The sequence below is a fragment of the Solanum verrucosum genome, unplaced genomic scaffold, assembly GCF_900185275.1.
Source record: "Solanum verrucosum unplaced genomic scaffold, falcon-dt-bn FXZP01000147.1, whole genome shotgun sequence".
Lineage (NCBI taxonomy): Eukaryota > Viridiplantae > Streptophyta > Magnoliopsida > Solanales > Solanaceae > Solanum > Solanum verrucosum.
The window spans coordinates 2,116,823-2,141,458 of NW_026020343.1; the positions used below are offsets into that span (position 1 = coordinate 2,116,823).

The window sequence follows — 24,636 nt, forward strand, 5'->3', positions numbered from 1 at the left end:
AAGAGGAAGGGGAAAAGAGAAAGCATCGGTTAGTGGTTCTCACTAGGATGGGGAGAGGGGAAGATGAGGCCACTGCCTCTGGCGGCTTTTGCCAGAAAAGAAGGAGGAGGGAAAGAGGGCGAGAGAGAGGTGTTGGTTGTTGTTTCCTTCGCTGACCACGGGAGAAAGAGAAACGGCGGTGATTTCACCAGAAAATGGAGATGAGAGAGAGGTGCAGCGCAATCTCCTTTCAGATGAGGAGAAAAATTGAAAATTGTTAAGGTTTGGGTATTAAGTGAGTTAAAAAGGAAAGTAAAGGGTTGTGAGATTTGAACCGCTGATTAAGAGAAGATGAACGGCTATGGTTTGATCTCAAATTTTGATTAAAAGGATGGATGGCTGAGATTGAAAGATATTTGATAATCTAGAATTGGAATAAAATAAGCCAAAGCTGAAATGACCAAGTTGCGAGAATGGAAATAAGATTTGTATTGAGAGGGCTAGAATTGAAAAATGAAATTGAATAGAAAAAGCGTCATGAATTAAATAAATTTAATAGAAGGGGCTACAATTTAAATGATTCAAGGGAAGATCAATTGAATTGCTATTTAATTAATGATTTACTACACATACTAAATAGTTTTTATATAAAATAAGCATACATAAATATTTTAAACCTTAAGCCGATAGGTAAAATTATTATTTCAAAATTTTATAAATCGATAAATAGAATTCATAAAAAAGTAATTTGATAAGAAAAAATAATTACAATAAATTTTGTAAGTTGTGAATATTAAAATCTATTATTAACATAAAATTACTTTAAATTTTGAAACCCATAAAATAAGGGGAAAAGGTTTTGTGATACATATTTAATCAAATAGCAATTCGAAAGGGTTATAGGTCGGTCCAAATTGGGTTTTAACATCGCCCATCACCTCTAAGCTTCTAGGAAATAACAAATTCTTTGGGGAATCCTACAAGTGGATCTAGGGAGGGTAGAGTGTACGAAAACCTTACCCCTACCTTGCGTAGATGAAAGGTTGTTTCCAAAAGACTCTTTGTTCAACTGCATCAAATTAAAATAGAAAAAGGTTTCATATAAACCAGTAAAAGTAATTACATTGATAACAAGACTTTGGAATTGATTCTTCAAGAAGAATCCTTCTATATCCAATCTCTATTTTGTAGTACAAAAAATATTACCCTAAATCACCTATCATATCTAAGGTTCTAGAAAATAGAAGTTACTCAAACTCGACACAATCGATGTCACACCTGTGTCAACATGACTTTGACATAGGTAAGGGTGTGGCATTTGTGTTTGATTCGATCAAACGAGATCGGGTGTGTTGACCAATAATTCAGAAAAAGAATTGAAATTTTGATATCTCAAAAGTAAAGATTTGAATAGATTGGAAACAAATACCTTCAACTTTTATGCTATATTGTGATTTATACTACTCCTATGTCTCCTTCGAATGTTTTTTCTTTATAAATTAAAGTAATATAATGTCAAGGAGTTTCTAGATTTCACGTGTGGTACCAAATCTATCGTGTTAAGCAAACATTGGTTCATGAATTTGTGAGAGAGGAGAGATGTGGGGCTGTTTTGAAACTGAACTAGGGTTCTTCATCGTTTTGTTTCTCTAGCTTCTTTGTTTTAGGCGTGAATGGAGAAGAGGGGAGCGTGGAGGGAGGGGTTTGGAGAACTAGGGTGTGGGCTGGGTCGGTCATGTTTTTTAGCCAGATTTTATTTTGAACGTTGAGCTAAATTTGGAAGAATATTTGGACATGGATAATGGTCGATAACATGGTGAGACTTGATCCCTTATAGTCTTCTTATCAGAAATAAAATCAGAATATCATTTAAATGAAAAATAATTTCTATTCAAATTAAAGTACTATTTAATCAAAATTAGAACAAGTCCCTTCCACGATACATTATAAGTTTTCCACAATGTCTCATATTTATGTATATATTTAGTTTGTTTTCTTGCCAAGTCCCTGCACCAGTATTCGTATCTAGATCCATATCCCTTAATTTTAAAAATCAGATCATGAATAATCCAACATGCAGATCCGCACCCCTGTTGGACACCCGCACCATAGTCCGAGCAACTTAGTAGGAAATGACATATACTTTAGGGAGAAAAGATTGTATCGGTTGATTAATTTGTAAAATGAAAATGGGTTGGGTTTTAATGAATGAATGGGCTTTAATTCAATCATATATTAAAAACATGGCAAGTTGAGAATGACATGTGACTATTTTAAAGACCCAAATTTGACTTAGGTTGGTCCGTTCGTTTTAGGGCTATGTTTGAGGCCACAAAAGAATGTTAATGGTAATTTTAGATCAAAAGGTTAACAAATGGTATTTGTGAGCCATTTTCAATAATTTAGGGGCATTTTTGGCCATTTAAAGTTGTTTTAAAGACCTAGATCCGTTAGTTTCAGAGGTATGTTTGAGCCTTAAAAAAACATTAAGGATATTTTAATATCTAAAGGTTAATAGAGGGTATACCATTTCAATAGGTTAGACGTAGTTTTGGCCCTTTTGCAAACTTGAAAAGGTATGAACTAATGATGTCTTTCATCTGTTTTGGAACTGTTTATGTTGACAAATTTCCATATATCGCTTGTACTGTTTTCAGGATGCTTTTCTCTGTTTATTTTAAACACTTCTTTATACCTCTTATATTTCTTCATTCAATTCCTTAATCTATTAAACTTCGTTTTTCAGATGGTTGTCTGGCAGTGATTGGAAAAAGAGTTTCCCTTTGGTAGCCCTTCTATTGCAAAAAAGACTATTTTTTTCGGTCTTGGTATCTTCTCAAATTTCCTCCCATCTTCCTCCTATATTCCCCTTATGTCCTGAAACGTTATGTGCTTACTTCAGATATGCAGCAAATGTACTGTAAAAGCAGCATGCAAGTTTGTAAATTAGAGTGTCTCGAAAGGAAATATGACAAATTTAAACTATGTTATTGTAATGAGGGTTATTGTTCTGTATGCGCTGGAATCAATTCCTCCTCGATTAGTAATTCCAGATGAAATAGAGGCTTTTGTTAGTCGGTTGTTAATGAACATTTTGAAACTTAGTCAAACTGTGTCTTAAATGTTTCTTTAGAATCTGATGAGTTGATCAGTAGGATATAGGTAAAATTAGTCTCATTGTCACTGAGGTGTTTATATTACAAAATGAGCATGCTGGTTCTACGCCTGGTTTGCACGGTATTTTGCCATGCTTATTCATGACTAGTAGTGACTATGGTAATGCATCAACGCACCATAATGGGCAGTCGGGTTGAATCTATGGATAATATCGGAACCTTAGTTGGTAGAGATGATCCAAGTCAATTGCTCATTTCTTATGGGAAATCTGTCAATGCATTTCCTTCAAAACACATCTTTCTTGATCCACGACTCGATATCTTTAACAACATTTCAATCAACTTTGCGAATAATCGAAGTGTACAAAAGTCAAATATTTGCGTTTGCAAGATATATATCAAGAAGTTTCTCAATGAATGTACTATGAATTACTTCTTTAGAGCAGAAATTGGGTCATACTTGCCATATTTTTTATTAATGTTTAATCCTGAGCATATATATGGTGATTTTGGATGAATGTGGCACTCAATATGCATATTTGTATTTGAATTGAATGTGCATATTTAATCTTATTGAACAGAAAAATGAAAGGCAAGTGAAATCATTCTTTACTCTCTATAAGTATTTCACTCTAGTAAGTAAAAGTGAAGTTAAGTTAACTCAATCTGACACATCATCTAAAGAGAAATATGAATTCGACCTTTGAACTACATGTGGCAAAATAAAAGGCAAATCCATGGACTGATTCCATCATTTCCACCTTGTAGGAATTATGAGATCATCCCATGGACCCTTACGACATTAAGGGTTAGATCAATGATTATAGATAGAGCGTTGACTCATTTTTAAAACCTGTGTTTTTAAGATTAAAGAGTTGGGCGGAAAGGGGAAAAATGTGCTCCCTATCCAAGAACCTTAATTTGAATGAGATTTCAACAAAGCATTGTGATGAATTTTAGCATGCTATAAAAATTTGTGCGTCTATATTCAACGACTCAATCCGTCGTTATTTAAATGCACCTCGTGTAGAGCCTCAATAATTTCTTGAATTTTGGTTTTGAATTAAAATTTTGGGGCACACAACGGAATTATAAATATTGAATTGATCTGGACTGACCTTAGTCCGCTAAAGTGGGGAACATTCCACTATGGCAGGGCTGCTATACCGCCTGAACAACCGCTATAGCAGGCTAATGCGATTAGACCCCAATAAATTTGAGGTCTTTTATTTTTCTCTCACTTTCTAGGGAGAAAAGAGACTAGAGTTACTCCAAAAATTCCCCCAAGTCACTTTAAACTCGAGGGAATGTAGGAGAGGTATTTTCGAGAAAGAAAAGGGAAGACCCAATTATTCCCGACCAGCGTTCTACAAGAATGGCTCCTATCTTGCAGGCTTAATACCTTTCAAGTACTGACGCATACTCTGCACTACATCTTCTCGTGATGTAGGTTTAGGTTCTCAGCATCCAGATCACTCTTAGATCGGTCCCTGATCTCCAGTTTAGCAGCATCAGTGGTGAGTCTTCATTCTTCGAGGACAATAGTTATGTTATCTTTTCAGTATTTCAGTGTTTTAGTTTCATTTTTGCTAGACTTAGCTGGGGAAGGTCCCAACACTTCTAGTCAGTTAGAGGCTATTTTCAAACATAATTAGATTCAGCTTAGTATTTGAGTTTGATGTTTCTTTTGTATTAAATTCTCAGATTTGATATTCAGTTTTAGTATATGGGTATCCCCCATCATTTTAGATTCACTTATTATTAGCTTCCACATCAGTTTTATTTCTCAGTTTATCTTTAGTATGCTCATGATTATGCCAACAGAGTTAGCTTGGGGTCACTTGTGATCATAGGTCACGTGTCCGCGTCTTAGGGGTAGCTCGGGGAGTGACAAACTTGGTATCAGAGCACTAGGTTTAAGTGTCCTAGGATGTCTGAAAAGCTGCACTAGGTAGAGTCTTTTTCATGGGTGTGTAGTGCGCACCACATCTAATAAGAGAGAGGTTACAAAGTGTATTAGAAAAATCCTCATTTTCTTACAATCTTATCATGCATAAGGTATGATCTAATTCCATTCTAATTCGACGTTCTATGTTTCAGTGATCATGCCTCCTCGTAGAACTAATGCCAGGAGCGCAAACGCAGCTCCTCCAGTCCCAGATCAAGAAGTTTCAAATGCAGAGTTCCGGAATGCCATTCAGATGTTGGCTTAGAGTGTGGCCAACCAGAATAATCAACGGGTTCCAGGTCCAACAGATGCTAATGTTGGGTCAGCTACAACTAGAGTGCGAGATTTTGTTAGGATGAATCCGCCAAAATTCTTAGGATCGCAGATTGGTGAGGATCCTCAAAACTTCATTGATAAGGTCAAGAAGATCTTTGAAGTGATGTAGGTAACTGGAAATAATCAGGTTGAGTTAGTATCTTACCAACTTAAGGATGTAGCTCATATTTGGTATACTCAGCGGAAAGAGAACAGGGGTACAGATGCAGCTCCTATCACTTGGGATTGCTTTAGTGAGACCTTCCTGGACAGGTTTTTCCCAAGAGAGCTAAGGGAGGCGAAAGCTCAGGAATTTATGGACTTAAGGTAAGGTAGCATGACAGTCCAAGAGTATGGGCTCAAGTTTACCCAACTTTCCAGGTATGCTCCTCACATGGTTGCTGATTCCAGGGCTCAGATGAATAAGTTCCTATATGGAGTGTCATACTTGGTGAAGATAGAGTGTAAAAATGATATGTTGCTGGAAAATATGAGCATCTCTAGGCTCATGACTGATGCTCAACAGGTTGAGGGTGATAAGCTTAGGGAACAGGCTAAAGAGAACAACAAGGCTAGGATTGGGAACTATGACTATTCTCAACAGAACTCGGGTGGTGGAAATCGCTCGCAAGGTCAGCAGAAATTTTCTGCTCCAGCACCTTCATCAGCTAGTGTTCCGTCCTCCAAGTTCAGACAAGATCAGAAAGGTAGGGCATCAGGCTCTAAATCTCAGGGAAGTGTTTCAGGAACCAAAACCTACCCAAATTTCCCCAAGTGTGGTAAGAACCATTCGGGCGAGTGCCTTGCAGGAAAGGAATGATGCTTTGGGTGTGGCCAGTCTGGCCACAGATTGAGGGATTGTCCTTTTAAACAAGGTCAAAGATGAGATGGTAGAGCTCACTCCATAACTTCAGAGGCCCCAGCAAGTCACTCGACTCAGCAGCGTAACTCATCTGGTACAAGTGGCGAACAGTGCCAAAATAGGCTATATGCTCTCCAGGCTCGCCAAGATCAGGAAGATTCCCCTGATGTAGTCACTGGTATGTTATGAGTCTTTGATCTCGATGTTTATACTTTGCTAGATCTAGGGGCTACTCTTTCTTTTGTAACTCCTTATATAGCAGTCAAATTCGATGTTAGTCTAGAAACTCTCTCAGAACCTTTCTCAGTCTCTACTCCAGTCGGTGACCCAGTTGTAGCTAGACGAGTATACAGACATTACCCTGTCACAGTCTCTCAGAAAGTCACTTCAGTAGATCTTGTAGAGTTAGAAATGATAGACTTTGATGTAATTCTAGGCATGGATTGGTTACATTCATGTTATGCCTCAGTCGATTGTAGAACTAGGATCGTTCGCTTTCAGTTTCCAGATGAACCAATGTTAGAATGGAAGGGTAGTAGCCTAGTGCCTATAGGTCGATTCATTTCTTACCTTAAGGCCAGAAAGATGATCTCTAAGGGTTATCTTTATCATCTAGTTCAGGTTAAGGATTCAAGCTCTGAAACCCCAACTCTTGGGTCAGTTCCAGTGGTTAATGAGTTTCCAGAAGTGTTTCTAAAAGATCTCCCGGAGTTCCTCCCGAAAGGGAAATCGACTTTGGAATTGATCTACTTCCAGATACCTAGCCTATTTCTATTCCTCCTTACAAAATGGATCCATCAGACCTTAAGAAATTGAAAGAGCATTTGAAAGACCTTCTAGATAAGGGTTTCATCAGACCTAGTATTTCGCCATGGGGTGCACCAGTGTTGTTCGTGAAGAAGAAAGATGGTTCTCTCAGGATGTGCATTGACTATAGGCAATTGAACAAGGTCACAATCAAGAATAAGTATCTCATCCCTAGGATTGATGACTTGTTTGACCAACTTCAGGGTGCTAGTCATTTCTCAAAGATAGACCTCAGATCGGGTTATCATCAGCTCAAAGTCAGAGATAGTGAAATTCTGAAGACGACCTTCAGAACCCGGTATGGTCATTATGAATTTGTAGTTATGTCATTTGGACTAACCAATACTCTTGTAGCTTTTATGGACTTGATGAACAGAGTGTTCAAGCAGTTCTTAGACTTGTTCGTTATCGTCTTTATTGATGATATCCTTATTTACTCTAGGAAAGAGGAGGAACATGCGAGTCACTTGAGAGTTGTTCTGCAAACTCTCAAGGATCACTAGTTATTCGCTAAGTTTAGCAAATATGAGTTTTGGTTGCAATCTGTTGCTTTCCTTGATCACATTTTGTCTAGCGAAGAGATCCAAGTGGATTCTTAGAAGATATCAACAGTGAAACAATGGCCCAGACCTACCTCTCCTATAGATATCAGAAGTTTCTTGGGTCTAGCGGGTTATTACAGAAGGTTCGTGGAAGGATTTTCATCCATAGCCTCTCTGTTAACTAAGTTGACTCAGAAAAAGGTCAAGTTCCAGTGGTTAGATGATTGTGAGAAAAGCTTTGCAAAACTGAAAACTAGGTTTACTACACATCCTGTTTTGACTCTACCAGAGGGTTCAGACGGTTATGTGATTTATTGTGATGCATCCAGAGTCGGCCTAGGTTGTGTGTTTATGCAGCGAGGTAAGGTTATAGATTATGCTTCAAGACAACTTAAGGTGCATGAGAAGAAGTATCCAACTCATGACCTCAAGCTTGCAGCAGTGGTGTTTGCACTTAAGATTTGGAGACATTACTTGTATGATGTTCATGTAGATGTGTTCATAGACCATAAGAGCCTTCAATATGTGTTCACCCAGAAAGAGTTGAATCTTCGCCAGAGAAGATAGCTTGAGTTCCTCAAGGATTATGACATGAGTGTGCATTACCATCATGATAAGGCAAATGTAGTAGCAGATGCCCTTAGCAGACTATCTATGGATAGTGTAGCACATGTTGAGGAAGAAAGAAAAGAGCTAGCAAAGGATGTTCACAGGCTTGCTCGTTTAGGAGTTCGTCTTATGAGATTTTCAGATGGTGGTGTGACAGTTCAAAATGGATCAAAATCTTCATTGGTAGTGGAGGTTAAGGAAAAGCAAGACAGTGATCCGATATTGCTCGAACTCAAGGGTTCAGTCCATCAACAGAGAGTTGAGGTATACTCCCAATGGGGAGATGGTGTGTTTCACTACCAGGGTCGATTATGTGTTCCTAATGTGGGTGAGTTGAGACAGCATATTCTTGCAGAAGCCCATAACTCCAGGTATTCTATTCATCTAGGTGCCACTAAGATGTACCGTGATCTGTGGGAAGTCTTTTGGTGGAATGGCATGAAGAGGGATAAAATAGATTTTGTGGCTAAGTGCCCTAATTGTCAGCAAGTGAAGGTAGAACATCAGAAACCAGGGGGTATGACTCAAGAGATCGACATTCCTACTTAGAAGTGGGAAGTTATCAACATGGATTTCATCACAGGTTTACCTCGTACTCGCAGACAACATGACTCCATTTGGGTGATAGTTGACAAGTCACTAAGTCTTCTCGCTTTTTAGCGGTCAAGACTATAGATTCGGCGGAGGACTACGCCAAGCTTTACATTAATGAGATAGTGAGGTTGCATGGGGTCATCTCAGATAGATGTCCTCGGTTTACCTCTCATTTCTGGAAGTCATTTCAGAAAGGTCTTGGTACTCAAGTTAATCTTAGCACAACATTTCATCATAGATGGATGGTCAGGCAGAGCTAGGCCTGGGCATAATACGGTTCAAACCAAAAAAACTGACCGAACCGAAAAAAATTTAATTTCGGTTTCGGTTTTTTGGTTTTTCGATTTGTTCGGTCGATTTCGATTTGAAATCCTAAAGAATTAGTTTTTTGGTTTGGTTTTTGGTTTTTAGTTATTTTAATTCGGTTAACCAAAAAACTGAAATATTTATATACTACTAAAATTTATAAGTTATAATTGTAGTTTGTATAAGGCCCAATTTTTCTGGCCCAATTTGAATCCTAAACTTTAGAGACCTAAGTCCTAACTCCTAAGACCAGTGACTCCTTGACAAAAATCTTTAAACTCCACACGACCACACCTTAACAGATCGGCGAGGCGGCGACCACCGTCGGCTGTCGCAACCCTCACAGGCTCATCTCGTCAACTCATCACCAGGAAGAAATCCTATATTTTGAGGCTCTTTACTACCCTCACAGCCCACAGGCTTGTCGCAAGTCGCAACCCTCACAGTCATCGGCTGTCGGTTGTCGCAACTCACAGGCTCACAACTCTCGTCTTGTCAACTCGTTATTGCACTGTCGTCCATCAACAATCTTCGACTCTTTAGTCTTCTCACTCTCTCATCAGTAATCAATCATCTTTAACAAGAGATATTACTATTTACAGTGTCTTGTCGGCTTCTAAATACTTATGTAGTTGCATTCCTTTTTTTGCTTTAGTATTGTGATTTGCTCTATCTAGAGTCAAATTTAGTTTCCATCAAATTCTTTTGAGACCAGCAAAAGGAAATGATTTGTATAAGTGTCCTTCGTGCCCCATATATCAGGCTATATAAATATCATCACAGATATTGATCTTCCTTCACATAGAGAGGATCAAAAATTTGTAAATTTTAATGCGCAATGTCAAAGTTTTTGCTCCTTCCGCCCATTGCCATGCTTATCCAGATTATTTATAAATACTCTTGGGATGATATTTTCTTTTTACTAACCAAATACCATGAAATAAGTAAGAAAATCACTTATTTTTCAAAAAAATATTTTCTAGGAAAACATTTTCTTTCGTACCCAAGACGACCATTATTTTACTTGCTCCCGCCTCCCAACTTGTTGTATACTACGTCTGATTTGAACAAAAACATTTGGGATAACAAAAAGGCAATCTAACACAGTTCCAAACTTATTATACCAATCAACAAACAAAAATGAGAAAGTAGTTGACAAGGAAATGGTAATTGAGAGGTTGAAGAAATTGTACAAAAGTGATTGAATTTTAAAAATGTACCATTAATTATTAAATTTGGTTAAACCAAAAACCGAACCGAAATTGTAATAACCGAACCAAACCAAATTTATTTCAATTTGGTTTGGTTTCACATTTTGCCAAACAAAACACCAAAAAACCGAACCAAAATTTACAAATCGAATCGAACCAACTGAATGCCCAGCCTAGGCAGAGCGTACCATTCAGAACTTAGAGGACATGTTGAGAGCTTGTGTGATCGATTACAAGGGTAGTTGGGATGATCACCTTCTTCTTATAGAGTTTGCCTACAATAATAGCTACCATTCTAGCATTCAGATGACCCCTTATGAGGCATTGTATAGGCGTAGGTGTAGATCTCCTATTGGTTGGTTTGAAGTAGGTGAAGCAGCCTTGATAGGGCCAGACTCAGTCTTGTATGCGATGGAGAAAGTGCAACTCATTAGAGATAGACTTAAGACCGCCCAAGGTCGCCAGAAGTCTTATGCAGATGTAAGGAGAGGGAACTAGAGTTCCAAGTTGATGATTGGGTTTTCTTGAAAGTGTTACCTATGAAAGGGGTGATGAGATTTGGAAAGAAAGGGAAGCTCAGTCCTAGATATGTAGGCCCTTACAAGATTCTGAAAAGGATTGGTAAAGTGGCTTATGAGTTAGAGTTGCCAGTAGAATTAGCAATAGTGCATCCAGTCTTTCACATTTCACTATTGAAGAAGTGTGTGGGTGACCCAACATCCGTAGTGCCATTAGAGAGTGTGGCCTTGAAAGATAGTCTTTCGTATGAGGATGTACCAGTTGAGACTCTTGATTGTCAGGTTAGAAGATTGAGAAACAAAGAAGTCGTTTTAATCAAGGTTTGGTGGAGGAGTCAGTCCGTAGAAGGAGCTACTTGGGAAGTAGAAGCATCCATGAAGTCCAAGTGTCCTCACCTCTTTCCTTCCGATTCCACTCCAGCTTGAGGTATTAGTTCCTCTTCAGTTTTTCAGTTATTCATGCGTAGAATCAGTCTTATCATGTTCCTTCAGATTGTACTTGCATTTTCAGCGTATTTTCATGTTTTGGAACTTAGTTCAGTCAGAAATTAGATTCAAGTGTTTAGTGGTAGGGTTGTAGCTCATCCCCTCCATTTCAGCTAGTTTAGTCTTCATTCGAGGATGAATGTTTCCAAGGAGGAGATAATGTAACACCCCGTATCCAAAACAAACCAAATTGCAGATTTCAGAAGCAACAGGTGCCACCTACGGGCACCACCTACAGACCGTAGGGTGACCCACGATCCGTGCTGGTGGTCCGTGGTTCACACATGTAGCCTCCCCCAGAACTCTGCCTGAAAATTTGGTTAAGTGTTGACCCACGGCCGGACCTACGATCCATAGGTTAGGTCACGGACCGTGGCCCGTGTCTGTGGATCGATGCCCCAGATTTCAACCCTCAGTCGTGAACGACGGTTGATCAACACAGACCGTCAGTCAATCGATGGTCCGTCAGTCACTCCAACCATAGTTAAGTCGAGGTTTTTTTGGTCTTTTCCTTATTCGTTTGACCCCTAGACTATGTCGTTTAGACCTTAAATTATGAGGTTTCAGTCAGTTTAAGCCTAGAAACATAATTAGAACTTACCTAAGTCAAATCATTAATCAAAACTTAGAAAAATTAGAACGCTAAGAGGAGAAAGAAGTCAAGAACGTAGCAACATTCCATCAGTTCCAGCCCAAAAATCAAAAGATTTCTCCGTGGAATTTGTCACCAAGTATGTGGGATTTCACTAGTGGGTTCCTTTCACCCATTAGGTCCCTAAAATTCAGTCAGATTCTTGATTCCCTATTATTAACTAGACCTAGGGTTTCTAGAACTTCAGCATATTATCATGAATTAGTTATTTAAATGTTTCAAATCAGATTATCATGTTATTACTTGGTTTCTAGCATAAATTTTAGAACCCTAGCTATGTATTTCTTTAGTTCTTAAATTACACATGCTAGGTCAGATATTTCAGTTATATCAGATATACATGCCTCAGTTTTTGAATGTGTCATTATCAGTATATTAATGTGCATTCCCAATTGCATGTCAGTTTTGAACTATCCAGTATATTACAGAATTCAGTCATAATGTGTTAATTATTTAATCTATTGGGAGTAGCATAATATCGAGTTGGACTAGGGTTAGTCACCCATATAGTCCGAGAACTCGAGCCACGTAGGTTGTAAGTCCCCTCTATGGGCATCATTTTAGTGATCACGCCAGCATGCCTCTACACCTTTGGCCGAGTGTATTGGGTCCTCTCGATGGGAATATACATCGGACTCCACATTTAACTCATGTGGTTTTATTGTCAGTTATTAGTAGCTTCCACAGTTCAGTTAGATTCTATTGCATTGACCACATTATAGTACAACCATTATTTAGTCTCAGCATATTATAAATTTGGTCATTTCATTCCGTTAGCTCAGTATTCAGTATATATATCATGTTCAGATTATATCCTTACTTTATTGCTTGTTCAGTTATATGTTTATTTCAGCTTTACTCTATTATGCATGCTCAGTACCTTTCAAGTACTGACGCATACTCTACGCTATATCTTCTCGTGATGTAGGTTTAGGTTCTCAGCATCCAGATCACGCTTAGATCGGTCCCCGATCTCCAGTTTACCAACATCAGTGTTGAGTCCTCATTCTTCGAGGACAATAGTCATGTTATATTTTCAATATTTCAGTCCTTTAGTTTCATTTTTGCTAGACTTAGCTGGGGCATGTCCCAGCACTTCTAGTCAGTCAGAGGCTATTTTCAAACATAGTTAGATTCAACTTAGTATTTGAGTTTGATGTTTCTTTTGTATTAAACTCTCAGATTTGATATTCAGTTTTAGTATACGGGTATCCCCCATCATTTCAGATTCACTTATTATTAGCTTCCACATCAGTTTTATTTCTCAGTTTATCTTTAGTATGCTCATGATTATGCTAGCAGGGTTAGCTTGGGGTCACTTGTGATCATAGGTCCCGTGTCCGCGTCTTGAGGGTAGCTCGGGGCGTGACAAAAGAGGAACTCATGGTTGAAAAACCCATTAAAATCGATGAAGAAACGAGCTCCAATTCATGAAAATACAAATTTTTTAACTTAGGGAAAAATCCCTAAACCCACAAATAAATCATCGATAAAAGCTAGCATGTCCTAGAAAACTTCTACCACCCTTCACAAAGATAGGTGGTGACAACTTTTCAATCACCTCGATCTTTGATTTATTAACCTCAATACCTTTGCAAGAGATCCAATGACCTAGAACTATGCCCTCTTTCACCATAAAGTGACACTTCTTGTAACACCTAGGAAAGTTGAACTTGGAATGAAAAAGAGAAAAGGTCAATTGTGACACCTCAAAATATAGTAGGCTAAGGTAGGGCTAAGAGTGAGGGCAAGGGTCCAAGGGAGGGGTTCCAAACCTAGGATTTAGCCATGACACTCTCCATAAAAGTCCTCATGAGACATCAAGGGCACCACGAGTCGTGGTAGTGCCCGTAGACCTAGGCAGTAGCTAACCATAGGTTGCTCACCTCCCACGAGAGCCAAGACGGCTGATGGTGGTCACCACGGATCGTGGTGCCACTCGTGGTGGTGAGGTAGTAGCCTCTTCAAGGTTGACCAAATGAAAACCCTCCCCATGAGCCACTAGACGGCTCGTGAAGGCCACTACGGGCCGTGGAGAGGGTCGTGATCAAGAGTTAGATTTATGAGGGTTAAGGTGTGGCAAGCTAGGCTACTGGTTAAGGGCCATGGGCATCATTACGGCCCGTGAAGCTTCACATGGACCGTGAAGTCGTCCATGAAGGGTTTTCCTTAGACTTAGAGTTTAGGGTCAACTTCAAAAGATCATAACTTTTAGCTCAAAACGAATTAGGTGACCCATTACCTATAAAATTAAAGGTCTCTGAGTCCTCTTTCCAATGCTATCGAGTTTCCCAATTCCCATCTCAGAGTAAAAAAGTTATCCCCAAAATAGTGAAGAACTTTCAGGTAGAAATGATGGCCCATTTTGGCTTCCATCATGCCAATTCGGCAGTTTCCAGTCAGGGACTTCTGGGTCTTTTTCCCCAATCATTTTAACTCAATACTAAGTCATTTTTCTGTCTACCCAAAGCCCTATATAATGATTCTAAACCCCCAAATCACCCAAACTAAATTCACTCTCTTAAATTTCCAAAGCCCAAAATAAATCCCCAAAGTTCTTCCTCTCTCTAGAAACTAGTAGAAGAAGAAGAAGGAAGTTCAAGCTAGGATCAAGGTCAAGACTCAATTACTACATTGAAGCTTAGCATTGGGCTTTGTTGTTAAGGTATGGTAGCTTTCATCCATGGATACCTTCCATCCATGGAGTTCCTCCAAAATCTCCAATTTCAAAAAGATAGAAATCCCCCATTGTTAGGGTTTGATTCAAAAGTCATGGCATCCTTTCAAACTTGATTCTAATGATTGAATTATGTTATACTAAGCATGAATTGATAATTTCCTATGGTTTTTATGATGAATGCCCAAGAACCCATTTAATTCCCATATTTTTCAATTGTGATCTTATGATGTGTGTCTTTTTTTATGAAAGATGAATTTTATGAATTAATGCATGAGGTGATAGAATCACATGAAACTATGATGAAATCCATATCTAATGTTTGAATTCTAGATGTGGTGATTGAAAGTAGGTTTTGAACTTTGAAAGAGCAAAGTATGAGATTATGCATGTTTTTATGAAATATATGTAAATGCTTTAAGGACACTTTGAGAGTGAAATGTCAATGATTATGATATTGTTGTTGTGTTGATTGAAAGGACATTCTCGTGAACACATATGAACATTAATGTGAAAGGTTTTCTCACATAGTAAGGATTCTAAGGTTGAAAGTCTTCTCTCACCTAATTGGATCTAAGAGTAAAAGTGATCATGGATGGTGATAAGTTTGATCACGCATGGTCTAAAGAGCTATCCTAATGAACTAACTTGGATTGATTGTCAAGGACATCCTTCCATGAGACATGAGCTAAGTCAAGATTTAATAAGTAATCCGTGGGATTTATGCTTAGCACTGAGTGGATATTGAAATGAGATGAAGGCTCACACGTAGTTGAGTCTGGCTTCCAAGATGGGAACTCTCACGTAGAAGAGTCCGGGTTTCCCAAAGTATGTCTCATGAGATGGAAGCCTTCACAAAGTTGAGTCCGGGTTTCTAGTAGCAATCTCTGTATCCCATAAACTACGTGCCCCCGTAGAATATTTAGCTAGTGGATCCACTTAAGCTAAGAGTTACATGTTCTACCTTAGGCAAGTAGACCAACCTTTTTTGGTGTGGGAAACACCAGGGGATCATATTATAGCTCACATGGTCTCTATGTCGGTTAAGGCTTATTCCACAACAAGATTAATAATGAATAAAGACATGCTTAAAGAAGTATCTTGTGGTGTTCAAAGGTTTTAAAGATAATGCTAGCTTGCATAGAAAGATAATGTTATGACTTATGTTTTCCAACTATCTCTATGATGACGTTTAAACTTGGTAAATTGCATGCTTTGAAATGAAATTTCCCTTTTAGCATGTTTTAAATGCTTTCTTGCATAGTTATCATACTTGGTGCATTTTCGACTAACGCATACTCTTGCCTACATTTTCCCCAAATATAGGGTCCGACATTCAGGGTCAGTTTCGTGGCTAGGTGTTAATCTTGAGATTCCGAGCTTTGGTGAGTCCTCATGATTCGAGGACGGAGTTATTGTTTTAGTTTCCATTTCATTGTATTCCCTTTTTTGAATATGATGTATGGGCTAGGCCTAATTTCATTCGATGTAATAGATGTCTATGATGAGACAAAGTGTCTAGACTTCCGCTTTTCTATAAAAATTGTTTTTAGACTTCAAATATTGTTTTACTCTAAATTGTTCTATTTCTTATGTTATGAGGACTAAGTGGCTTGTATGTAGTCCTTCGGGGTTCTATACGTTTTGTTACATCTAGGGGGTACCCTTGGGTCGTGACATCAATCCACGAAGGGGTTCGCGTGTCGTGAAGAGGTCCATGACCCGTCACCCTGTCTGTGAAAGTTGCACCCAACGATTGTGAAGGACCATGGACACCTAGACAGTCTGTGAAGCTTCACACGGACTGTTAAGCCATCCGTGAAAGGGGCACAAAACCCCAAGATCCTATGAAGGACAAAAGACACTTAGACGGTCCTTGAATCTTCCCACATAACATGAAGTCTGTTATGCCGTAATTTTACTAACCTTTAGAAAAATCACTTTTTTTGAACTGTTCTAAGTATAAAGCAATTTGAGAAAAATACCTAGAAAAGAGTCGCCACTTAATTTTTTTAAGAAATTAAGAAAACTTATAATTTTCAAAGATTTAAACAGAAAAAATCATTTGAAAATACCAAAGGGGGTTCGGGGTTCAATTTACACTTCGAGAAGGGTTTAAGCATTCGAAGTGCCCGCTAACATGCGATTGACCTGCGACTTGACTAAAATATATTTTGACTATTTTTAGAAAAATAATGATTTAACATAAAAAATAATAACTTGCAATAGTTGATTAACTTTGAGAAAATAATTAAATAAATGACACATTTTATTTGATTTTTTAGAGAAAAGGGCTCAAAATGGAACAATTGACTCGAAATACGAGTGATTAGATTATTAATAAAAACTAGACTAATTAGAATTTATTTGATTCATTTTGAAATAAAAATTTAAACCAATTTAATAAATTAAAGTATGAACATCATTTTAAATTAATTGACTAACCCTTTTTGAGTAAATGACTAAGTAATGTTTTATATGTATATATTTTTTATTAATTGGAAAAAGTTTTGACTAACATTTAAAAGCTTATTTAAGAAAAATATTTTAACTAAAAATAATAATTTTAAAATGAGTATAATATGAATAAGTGAAGAGGCGTTAAAACATATATCTTAAGAATAAAAGGTTTCACTTAATTAGAAAGTATAATTTGATCAACATATTTGAATAATAAAGTAAAATAAATATTAAGAGTTAACCAACACAAAGAAAATAACTTGTCTTTTGGGGAATTTAATTAAGTTAATTAACAATTCTAAAATTAGAGTTAATGATAAAAAAAAAAACAATAATTAAAATCAATTAAATAAATTAAAGGTAAAGGAGAAATGAACTTGGGCCCCCTTTTTGGGCCAAATTTTGCTGAAAATTTTGGCCTTTAAACCAATTCCGTTTTTGTATACACAGGCTGTATATTAGTGTGTATCGGAATGTATATCAGCTCTTTTCGTGTATCTCCTGCTTCTGAACACCTATATTTCACCTCCGCCCTGTATTTTTGCGTTTTGGGCCTGTATATCAGTGTATACTTGTGTATACAATATGTATACGACCCATTTTTCGGCTCTAAATATCTGTGTTTTCTGTTTTCCAGCCCTGTGCTTCTGTTTTATGTGCCTGGCTGACTCGAATGACGAAGAAAAATAAAAATAAAAATTGAGCCTTTATGGCTCAACTCGAGGATGCTAGGAAGAGAAGTCCACCATGGACTCGGAAGGGATTCACATGCAACAAAAATGATAATAAGAGTTAGCATCCGATAATAATAGAGCAACAATTATACCTAAGACAAATCACAACTACTCTTATGGCAAATGGCTCGATTGAATTAAACAGTGCAGATCTAGGTAAGGAGCACAAATTCTAAAGACGCAAGCTATGCTAATGATAAAACAAATGGTTACTTAAACTACTGTTAGCGCTTAATATCCACAACAATACATATACTATCCAGCCCATTTGATAAACAAATGCATGCTAACAAATGACACCAACAGTTTAAGGCAAAGAAAGTTAGGGCAACTTTAGTTGCTACTAAATGCGTAAACATTATAAAATGCCCACAACAAAATATATACTAAATGCATATCCAAATCCCTTGAATGCTAACACTACCATTAAGTGAGTAAGCATATATATACACAGATAGAAGTGAAAATCAACCAAGCATTCTGGAAACTTTCACAATATAAAAATGGGCTAAAAAACAAGAACTAGCAATTTTGGGAGGGAAATTATAACTATTGGATATCAAAATATCCTACAATTAGTCATGAAAAAAAATTCCTACAACAAGATATAGATTCTAGGGGAATTTTCAAGCGGAAATGCTACTGCCTCTAATAACTTAAACTAGAATCAATTACAAACCAAATTAAAAGGCTGATTTTTATATGAAACTCAAGATGCCATATACATGAATCAAAAGCAATATACATATATATTTTATTTTATTTTTACCATTAAGCTAATTTTGAAGAGAAAAGGATAAAGTGAACCGAGAAATATAATGCAAAGATCTATGGCGGTCACTTCCAGATTCGAATGGAAATACGGTACTAAAGGAAGCAACATGTCGAAAAGATTTAGACAAAATGTAAGTTAGGACTCTTTCCGAATACATCTAGGCACATAAGATGAATAGAACACCTTCATGAATTTGAAATAATATACATAAGACATGAATGACAATGAATGATTATAATGCAGTGATATAGTGAAGTCATCAATTATACATATAAGAAAAAATGGACTAGTGACTGGAAATTCAAAACGAAAACATGTTCCTTGCTACTTCCATCCTATTTTCACAAATCATAAGATCAGCCCGAACTCAAATAGGACGAATATATAGCTAATTCATCAAATGGCAAGTAAACCAACATGATATAGGAGAAGAGATGAAGTTACCTCTTTCGGAGCAGCGAACCGGGACAGCGAGCTAGACCATGAAGCTTTTACACCACTGTGACCTTAACTCGAGCAAGAAGAAAATTGATACAAAATAGCTCTCGATTTTTCGTCCTCTTGATAAAAATAAACATATATTATTATTTTTTTTAGAATGTCAGATCTCCCCCCATAACAGTGGAAGGATAGGGGTATATATAGGGGAGATTCGAATTGAGAAAGGTGGGAAAACAAGTGGAAAGGAAGAATTTGAATTCGAAATTCAAGTTCTCTTTTCGAAGCAACAGTGGAAGGAATGGGAAATCCCTGAAAATGGGGAAAAGGGAACGTGAGGGGTTATGGGTTCGCAGAGTAGTTGGGATTTTTCGGATTTACTAAGATTTGTTGCGTCTGGAAGAGGAAGAACAGGGTAGGGTCGGTTCAAAGAAGGAGAAGAAACGTACAGGGATCAGTACTGTTTGTATGTATTGATGTTGCTTCCTGATGGGTTTTTATTAAAGTTGGGCTTGGGAAATTGAATTGGGCTGCTGCTAAGAATTGAGAATTGGAAGTAAAGGAATTTGGGTTGAAAGAATTGGGTCCAAAAGATAACCAAGAATGTGGTTGATTTGAATTAAGAAAATAACCACGTAAAATTGCAATTTCGATCAAATTGAGGCAGTTGGTTGAAATTGGCCAAAATTGAAATAAGACGAATTAATATAATTAAAAAATGAGCTTCTTAATCTCAACGAAGTAAAATAATAAACTTAATAAAACTTTAAATGACTGAAAATTTGAACCATATTTTAATAAAATACTTATGTAAAACGTGAAATCTTTTGTGATGGCTTTCGAATATTTATAAAGTATACTAATTATAGACATAAATATAAAGACATATTTGTTTTTTTAAAAAGAATTTTTTTTTTTTTTTTTTACAAAATTGATAAAAATTACGTAAAAGAAATAACTTGAAAATATTTTAGATTTAGTAAAACTAATTAATTTGAAGTTATATCTATCACTTTTAAAATAAGCTAGTTCAATAAAATATCAAAGAAAAAGAAATCATTTTTGAGATGATTTTCTACTATTCATAAAATGTAGTAAATATATACAACATATATTATCTTAAAATTATTATAAATGACAAATTTTGTTCAAACTAACTCTCAAATTGTTTTAAATTTTATAAAAATTAATTATTTTAAAACGTTTGGAATTTAAGAAGCTCGATGATTAATTTAAATTGTGGGAGGACAAAATTAGGTGTCAACAGCTGTCCCTCGTTTGACTTAGATTGATGAAAGAAATTCGAGGCAAATGAATTGACGAATCCAATTTTGACCGACCACATCTTCATCTTTAGGAAAAGGATTTTGGTACTGATTTTAAGAATTATGGCCGGACCTCGGTATCATGTTTCCTACATATCTAAGGCTATATAAGAATTCAGGCCACTTGTATTTCGATACGCTTGATTTGACGCACGATCATGAAAGAATTCAAAAGCTATTCCGATATCGAATTATAAAGAGACCGGAATGATTGAGAATAAGATTTGAGAGAGGATGTTGGAATACAGCCGAGTTTTCAACATTGATCCCACCTACATGTCCCTCAACTTAGGGAATCAGGCTGCTTGAAGTTAGACTCGATCGGTTGAAAAGGAAATCTATTATGCTAGATAACTTTCGGTTCTGGAAGAGTGACAAGTAAGTTGAGTATGAAAAAGAGGCTTGCAACCTCTTAGCCATGAATGTGGCGCGCTTCACACCCATAATTAAGAACTCACACGGACATAATTTCCAAAGCTCTTGGTGTATTGTCACTTAGATTGGAAAGCTGCTTCCGGAGGAAACCAAAATTTTTCGGATGCGAAATTGGAACTGATAAACCCAAGGAAATGCCCACGCGCCTTTTGATAGGGGTGTGGTTTGATTGTGGTGGAAGGCGCTCCTCAGCTCGCGTCTTAAGAGTTTGGTATTCCTCTTTAGACTATGTCCCAGTTCGCTGCTAAGAAAAGTTCCACGTTGTGCTGCATCCTTTTTTATGTCGTCCGCACATGTGGTTTGCTTTGAGTATTCATCCTCTCGGATGCTCTCGACAAAGACTGACATAAAACTCATTAGTGTAAAATATAATTCAAATGGAGAGACAATGTCATTTACCATGTTGGCACTTAATTGTTCTTCTTGAATATTTAACGTCAACTTCTTTCAGTTTGATGTAAAGCAAATAAAGCTTGTATCTCATATTTTCAATGTACTATTATTTTGATATCGAAGCAGTAATAGATTGATGTAATATGTTGGTGGTTCTCTTGATGGTCTGAATATGCAATGACCATTTGGCAATTTAAATATAAATGGCCTTCTTCGCGGTTTGAATATGAAATGGCTCTCTTGGCGGTTTGAATATGATGGCCCTCTTGGTGGTTTGAACATGATGGCCCTCTCGGCGATTTAAATTTGAATGGCCTTCTTGGCAATTTAAATATGAATGGCCTTCTTGGTAATTTAATATGCAATGGCCCTCTCGGCATTTTGAATATGAATGGCCCTCTTGGCGGCTTGAACATGATGGCCCTCTCGGCGATTTAAATATGAATGGCCTTCTTGGCAATTTAAATATGAATAGCCTTCTTGGCAATTTAATATGCAATGGCCCTCTCGGCATTTTGAATATGAATGGCCCTCTTGGCGGTTTGAACATGATGGCCCTCTCGGCGATTTAAATATGAATGGCCTTCTTGGCAATTTAAATATGAATGGCCTTCTTGGCAATTTAATATGCAATGGCCCTCTCAGCATTTTGAATATGAATGGCCCTCTTGGCGGTTTGAACATGATGGCCCTCTCGGCGGTTTGAATATGAATGGCCCTCTTGGCGGTTTGAACATGATGGCCCTCTCGGCGGTTTGAACATGATGGCCCTCTCGGCGGTTTGAATATGAATGGCCCTCTCGGCAATTTGAATATGAATGGCCCTCTCGGCAATTTGAACATGATGGCCCTCTCGGCGGTTTGAATATGAATGGCCCTCTCGGCAATTTGAATATGAATGGCCCTCTTGACAGTTTGAATATGTAATGACTATGAACGTCGTTTTTCATCAATATTTGATATGATGATAGGTATTTTTTCATAACAGCATTTTCATCGGAATCTCGCAACCTTAAGTGGTAAATACTCTTTTTTAATCCGTCAAATACCTCTTTGATCAAATGAAGACGTTACACTCACTAATAGATATTCGTTGGATATGTTCTCTTGAGCTAGTTGGTTGATAAATATAGTTCATTTGATGATCTTATTATACCCTGCATCCACAAAAACATGTTAGTTTTGGAACACTGATCTGTGTTGAAATTGCCCTGCTCCTGGTCTCGTTATCTCTGGAACTTTGTCCGGTAGGTCCGATGAATTGCAGTAGACAAAAGACAAGATCATATTAAAACATTTGCTAGGTATGAATTTTTTTTGAAAAATAGTTTTAAAGAAAATCTCTGCCAATTAATTGTCACGACATGCACGAGACGAACAAAATCCTTTGTCTCAGATTTTGATATGACAGGTAGCTTGCAGGCAACTTAAAACCCTTTAAGAACACGTCGATTTGAGGCAATTGAAGTTGACTTCGAAGGTCTGAGTATCCTTGATGGAATTTTTGAGGTCCTTCTCAAAAATTTTGTCCCAGTTGGATGTTTCAAAAACAAATCTGATGATGATCACGAGAGTCTTGAATTTGAGATCTTCTAAAAATTACTTCCAGTTGCACATTTCGATATGATCCTTGACTCTTATTAGTAGGAAATGACTCTTCTTGTAGAATTTTTGAGGTCCTCTCAAAAATTCTGTCCCAGTTTCCAATATGAGGGGAAATGGAAATCTTATTGGGAATATGACCGAACCCTTGTGGCGCCTATGTATCCCGTTGAGGCAGGAATCAGGTCAAACGTAGTTCCCACTCGAGAAGTGACAAAAAAGAAAATTTTATGAGGAAATGACCGAGGCCGCCTACGTATCTCATTCTCGAGAATTCAGGTCGAACGTAGTTCAAGTACTAAGAAAACATTACAAATTGATAAATAGGTGACCGAGATCGACATAGGCCGCCTACGTATCTCATTTTTGAGAATTCAGGTCAGACGTAGTTCATTGCAAGAGGGATAAAATCTAAAACGATGCGATTACAAACAAATAGAACGATTACAAGGAAATGAAAAGAAAATACAAACTGAGGTTTCACACATAGTATCTCTTAACGGCATCTGAATTGATAGCTTTGCGCCATTCGGTGCCATCCATCTCCGACAGGATCAAGGCACCTCCAGATAACACTTTGTGAACCATGTAGGGCCCTTGCCAATTTGGCGCAAATTTTCCTTTATATTCATCTTGGTGAGGGAAAATGCACTTAAGAACCAACTGACCAACCTCAAATTTCCTGGCTCGTACTTTCTTGTGAAAAGCACGAATCATTCTCTGTCGATACAATTGACCATGACAAACGACAACCATTCTCTTCTCATCAATCAATGTTAGCTGGTCAATCCGCTTGCGAACCCATTCAACGTCATTTAATTCAGCTTCTTGGATGATTCTCAATGAAGGTATTTCAACTTCAGTAGGTATAACTGCTTCTGTCCCATACACCAACAAATATGGAGTTGCTCCGACTGATGTTCTGACAGTCGTTCTGTAACCCAACAAAGCATATGGCAACATCTCGTGCCAACCTCTGCGATTTTCAATCATCTTCCTCAAAATCTTCTTTATGTTCTTGTTGGCGGCTTCTACAGCTCCGTTCATTTGGGGACGATAGGCGGTGGAATTCTGGTGAGTAATCTTGAATTGTTCACATATCTCTCTCATCAAGTGACTGTTAAGATTCGCTCCATTATCAGTAATGATAGATTCTGGTACTCCAAATCTGCATATCAAATTGTTGCGAACAAAATCAGCTACAACTTTCTTGGTCACCGATTTATATGAAGCTGCTTCCACCCATTTGGTGAAGTAGTCAATCGCAACCAAAATGAATCTGTGTCCATTAGAGGCGGCTGGCTCTATTGGACCAATGACGTCCATGCCCCAAGCTACAAATGGCCAAGGTGAACTCATAGCATTGAGTTCATGAGGCGGCACTCGAATTAAATCACCATGCACCTAACATTTATGACATTTCTGCACAAACTTGCAACAATCGTGCTCCATAGTCATCCAAAAATAGCCGGCTCGAAGGATTTTCCTTGCCAGAGTGAGTCCATTCATGTGAGTACCACAGGCTCCAGCATGTATTTGTTCCAGAAGCTTTGCAGCTTCACTAGCATCGACACATCTGAGAAGACCTAAGTCTGGAGTCCTCATATAAAGGATTTCCCCACTTGCAAAGAAATTGAGGGCCATACAGCGTATCGACTTCTTCTGGTTGAACATTGCATTCTCAGGATAAGTCCCGGTCTCTAAATACTTCTTGATGTCAGAATACCAAGGCAAGCCATCTGGTTCTGCTTCGACATGTGAACAATGGACGGGCTGCTCTTTTACTTCTATATCCACTGGGTTAATATAACTTGTATCTGGTTGTTTAATCATTGAGGCAATGGTGGCGAGA

At 37.6% G+C, this 24,636-nt stretch overlaps 1 protein-coding gene and 1 pseudogene across 1 annotated transcript; one reads left to right on the forward strand and one right to left on the reverse strand.

The window, feature by feature from the left end:
* The window catches only part of LOC125837450 (uncharacterized), a 33,801-nt pseudogene extending 30,701 nt beyond the window's left edge, over positions 1–3,100 (forward strand).
* A 20,164-nt stretch (positions 3,101–23,264) lies between these two features.
* On the reverse strand, positions 23,265–23,747 carry LOC125837451 (uncharacterized). The gene has a single exon (XM_049516564.1). The coding sequence runs from the start codon at positions 23,745–23,747 to the stop codon at positions 23,265–23,267; it is 483 nt and encodes a 160-aa protein (XP_049372521.1).
* Between the last annotated feature and the right edge of the window lie 889 nt (positions 23,748–24,636).

What these genes read in the sequence shown, in the direction of transcription:
- LOC125837451 (XM_049516564.1), bottom strand. Translation starts at nt 23,747, where the DNA reads ATGTTGCCATATGCTTTGTTGGGTTACAGAACGACTGTCAGAACATCA.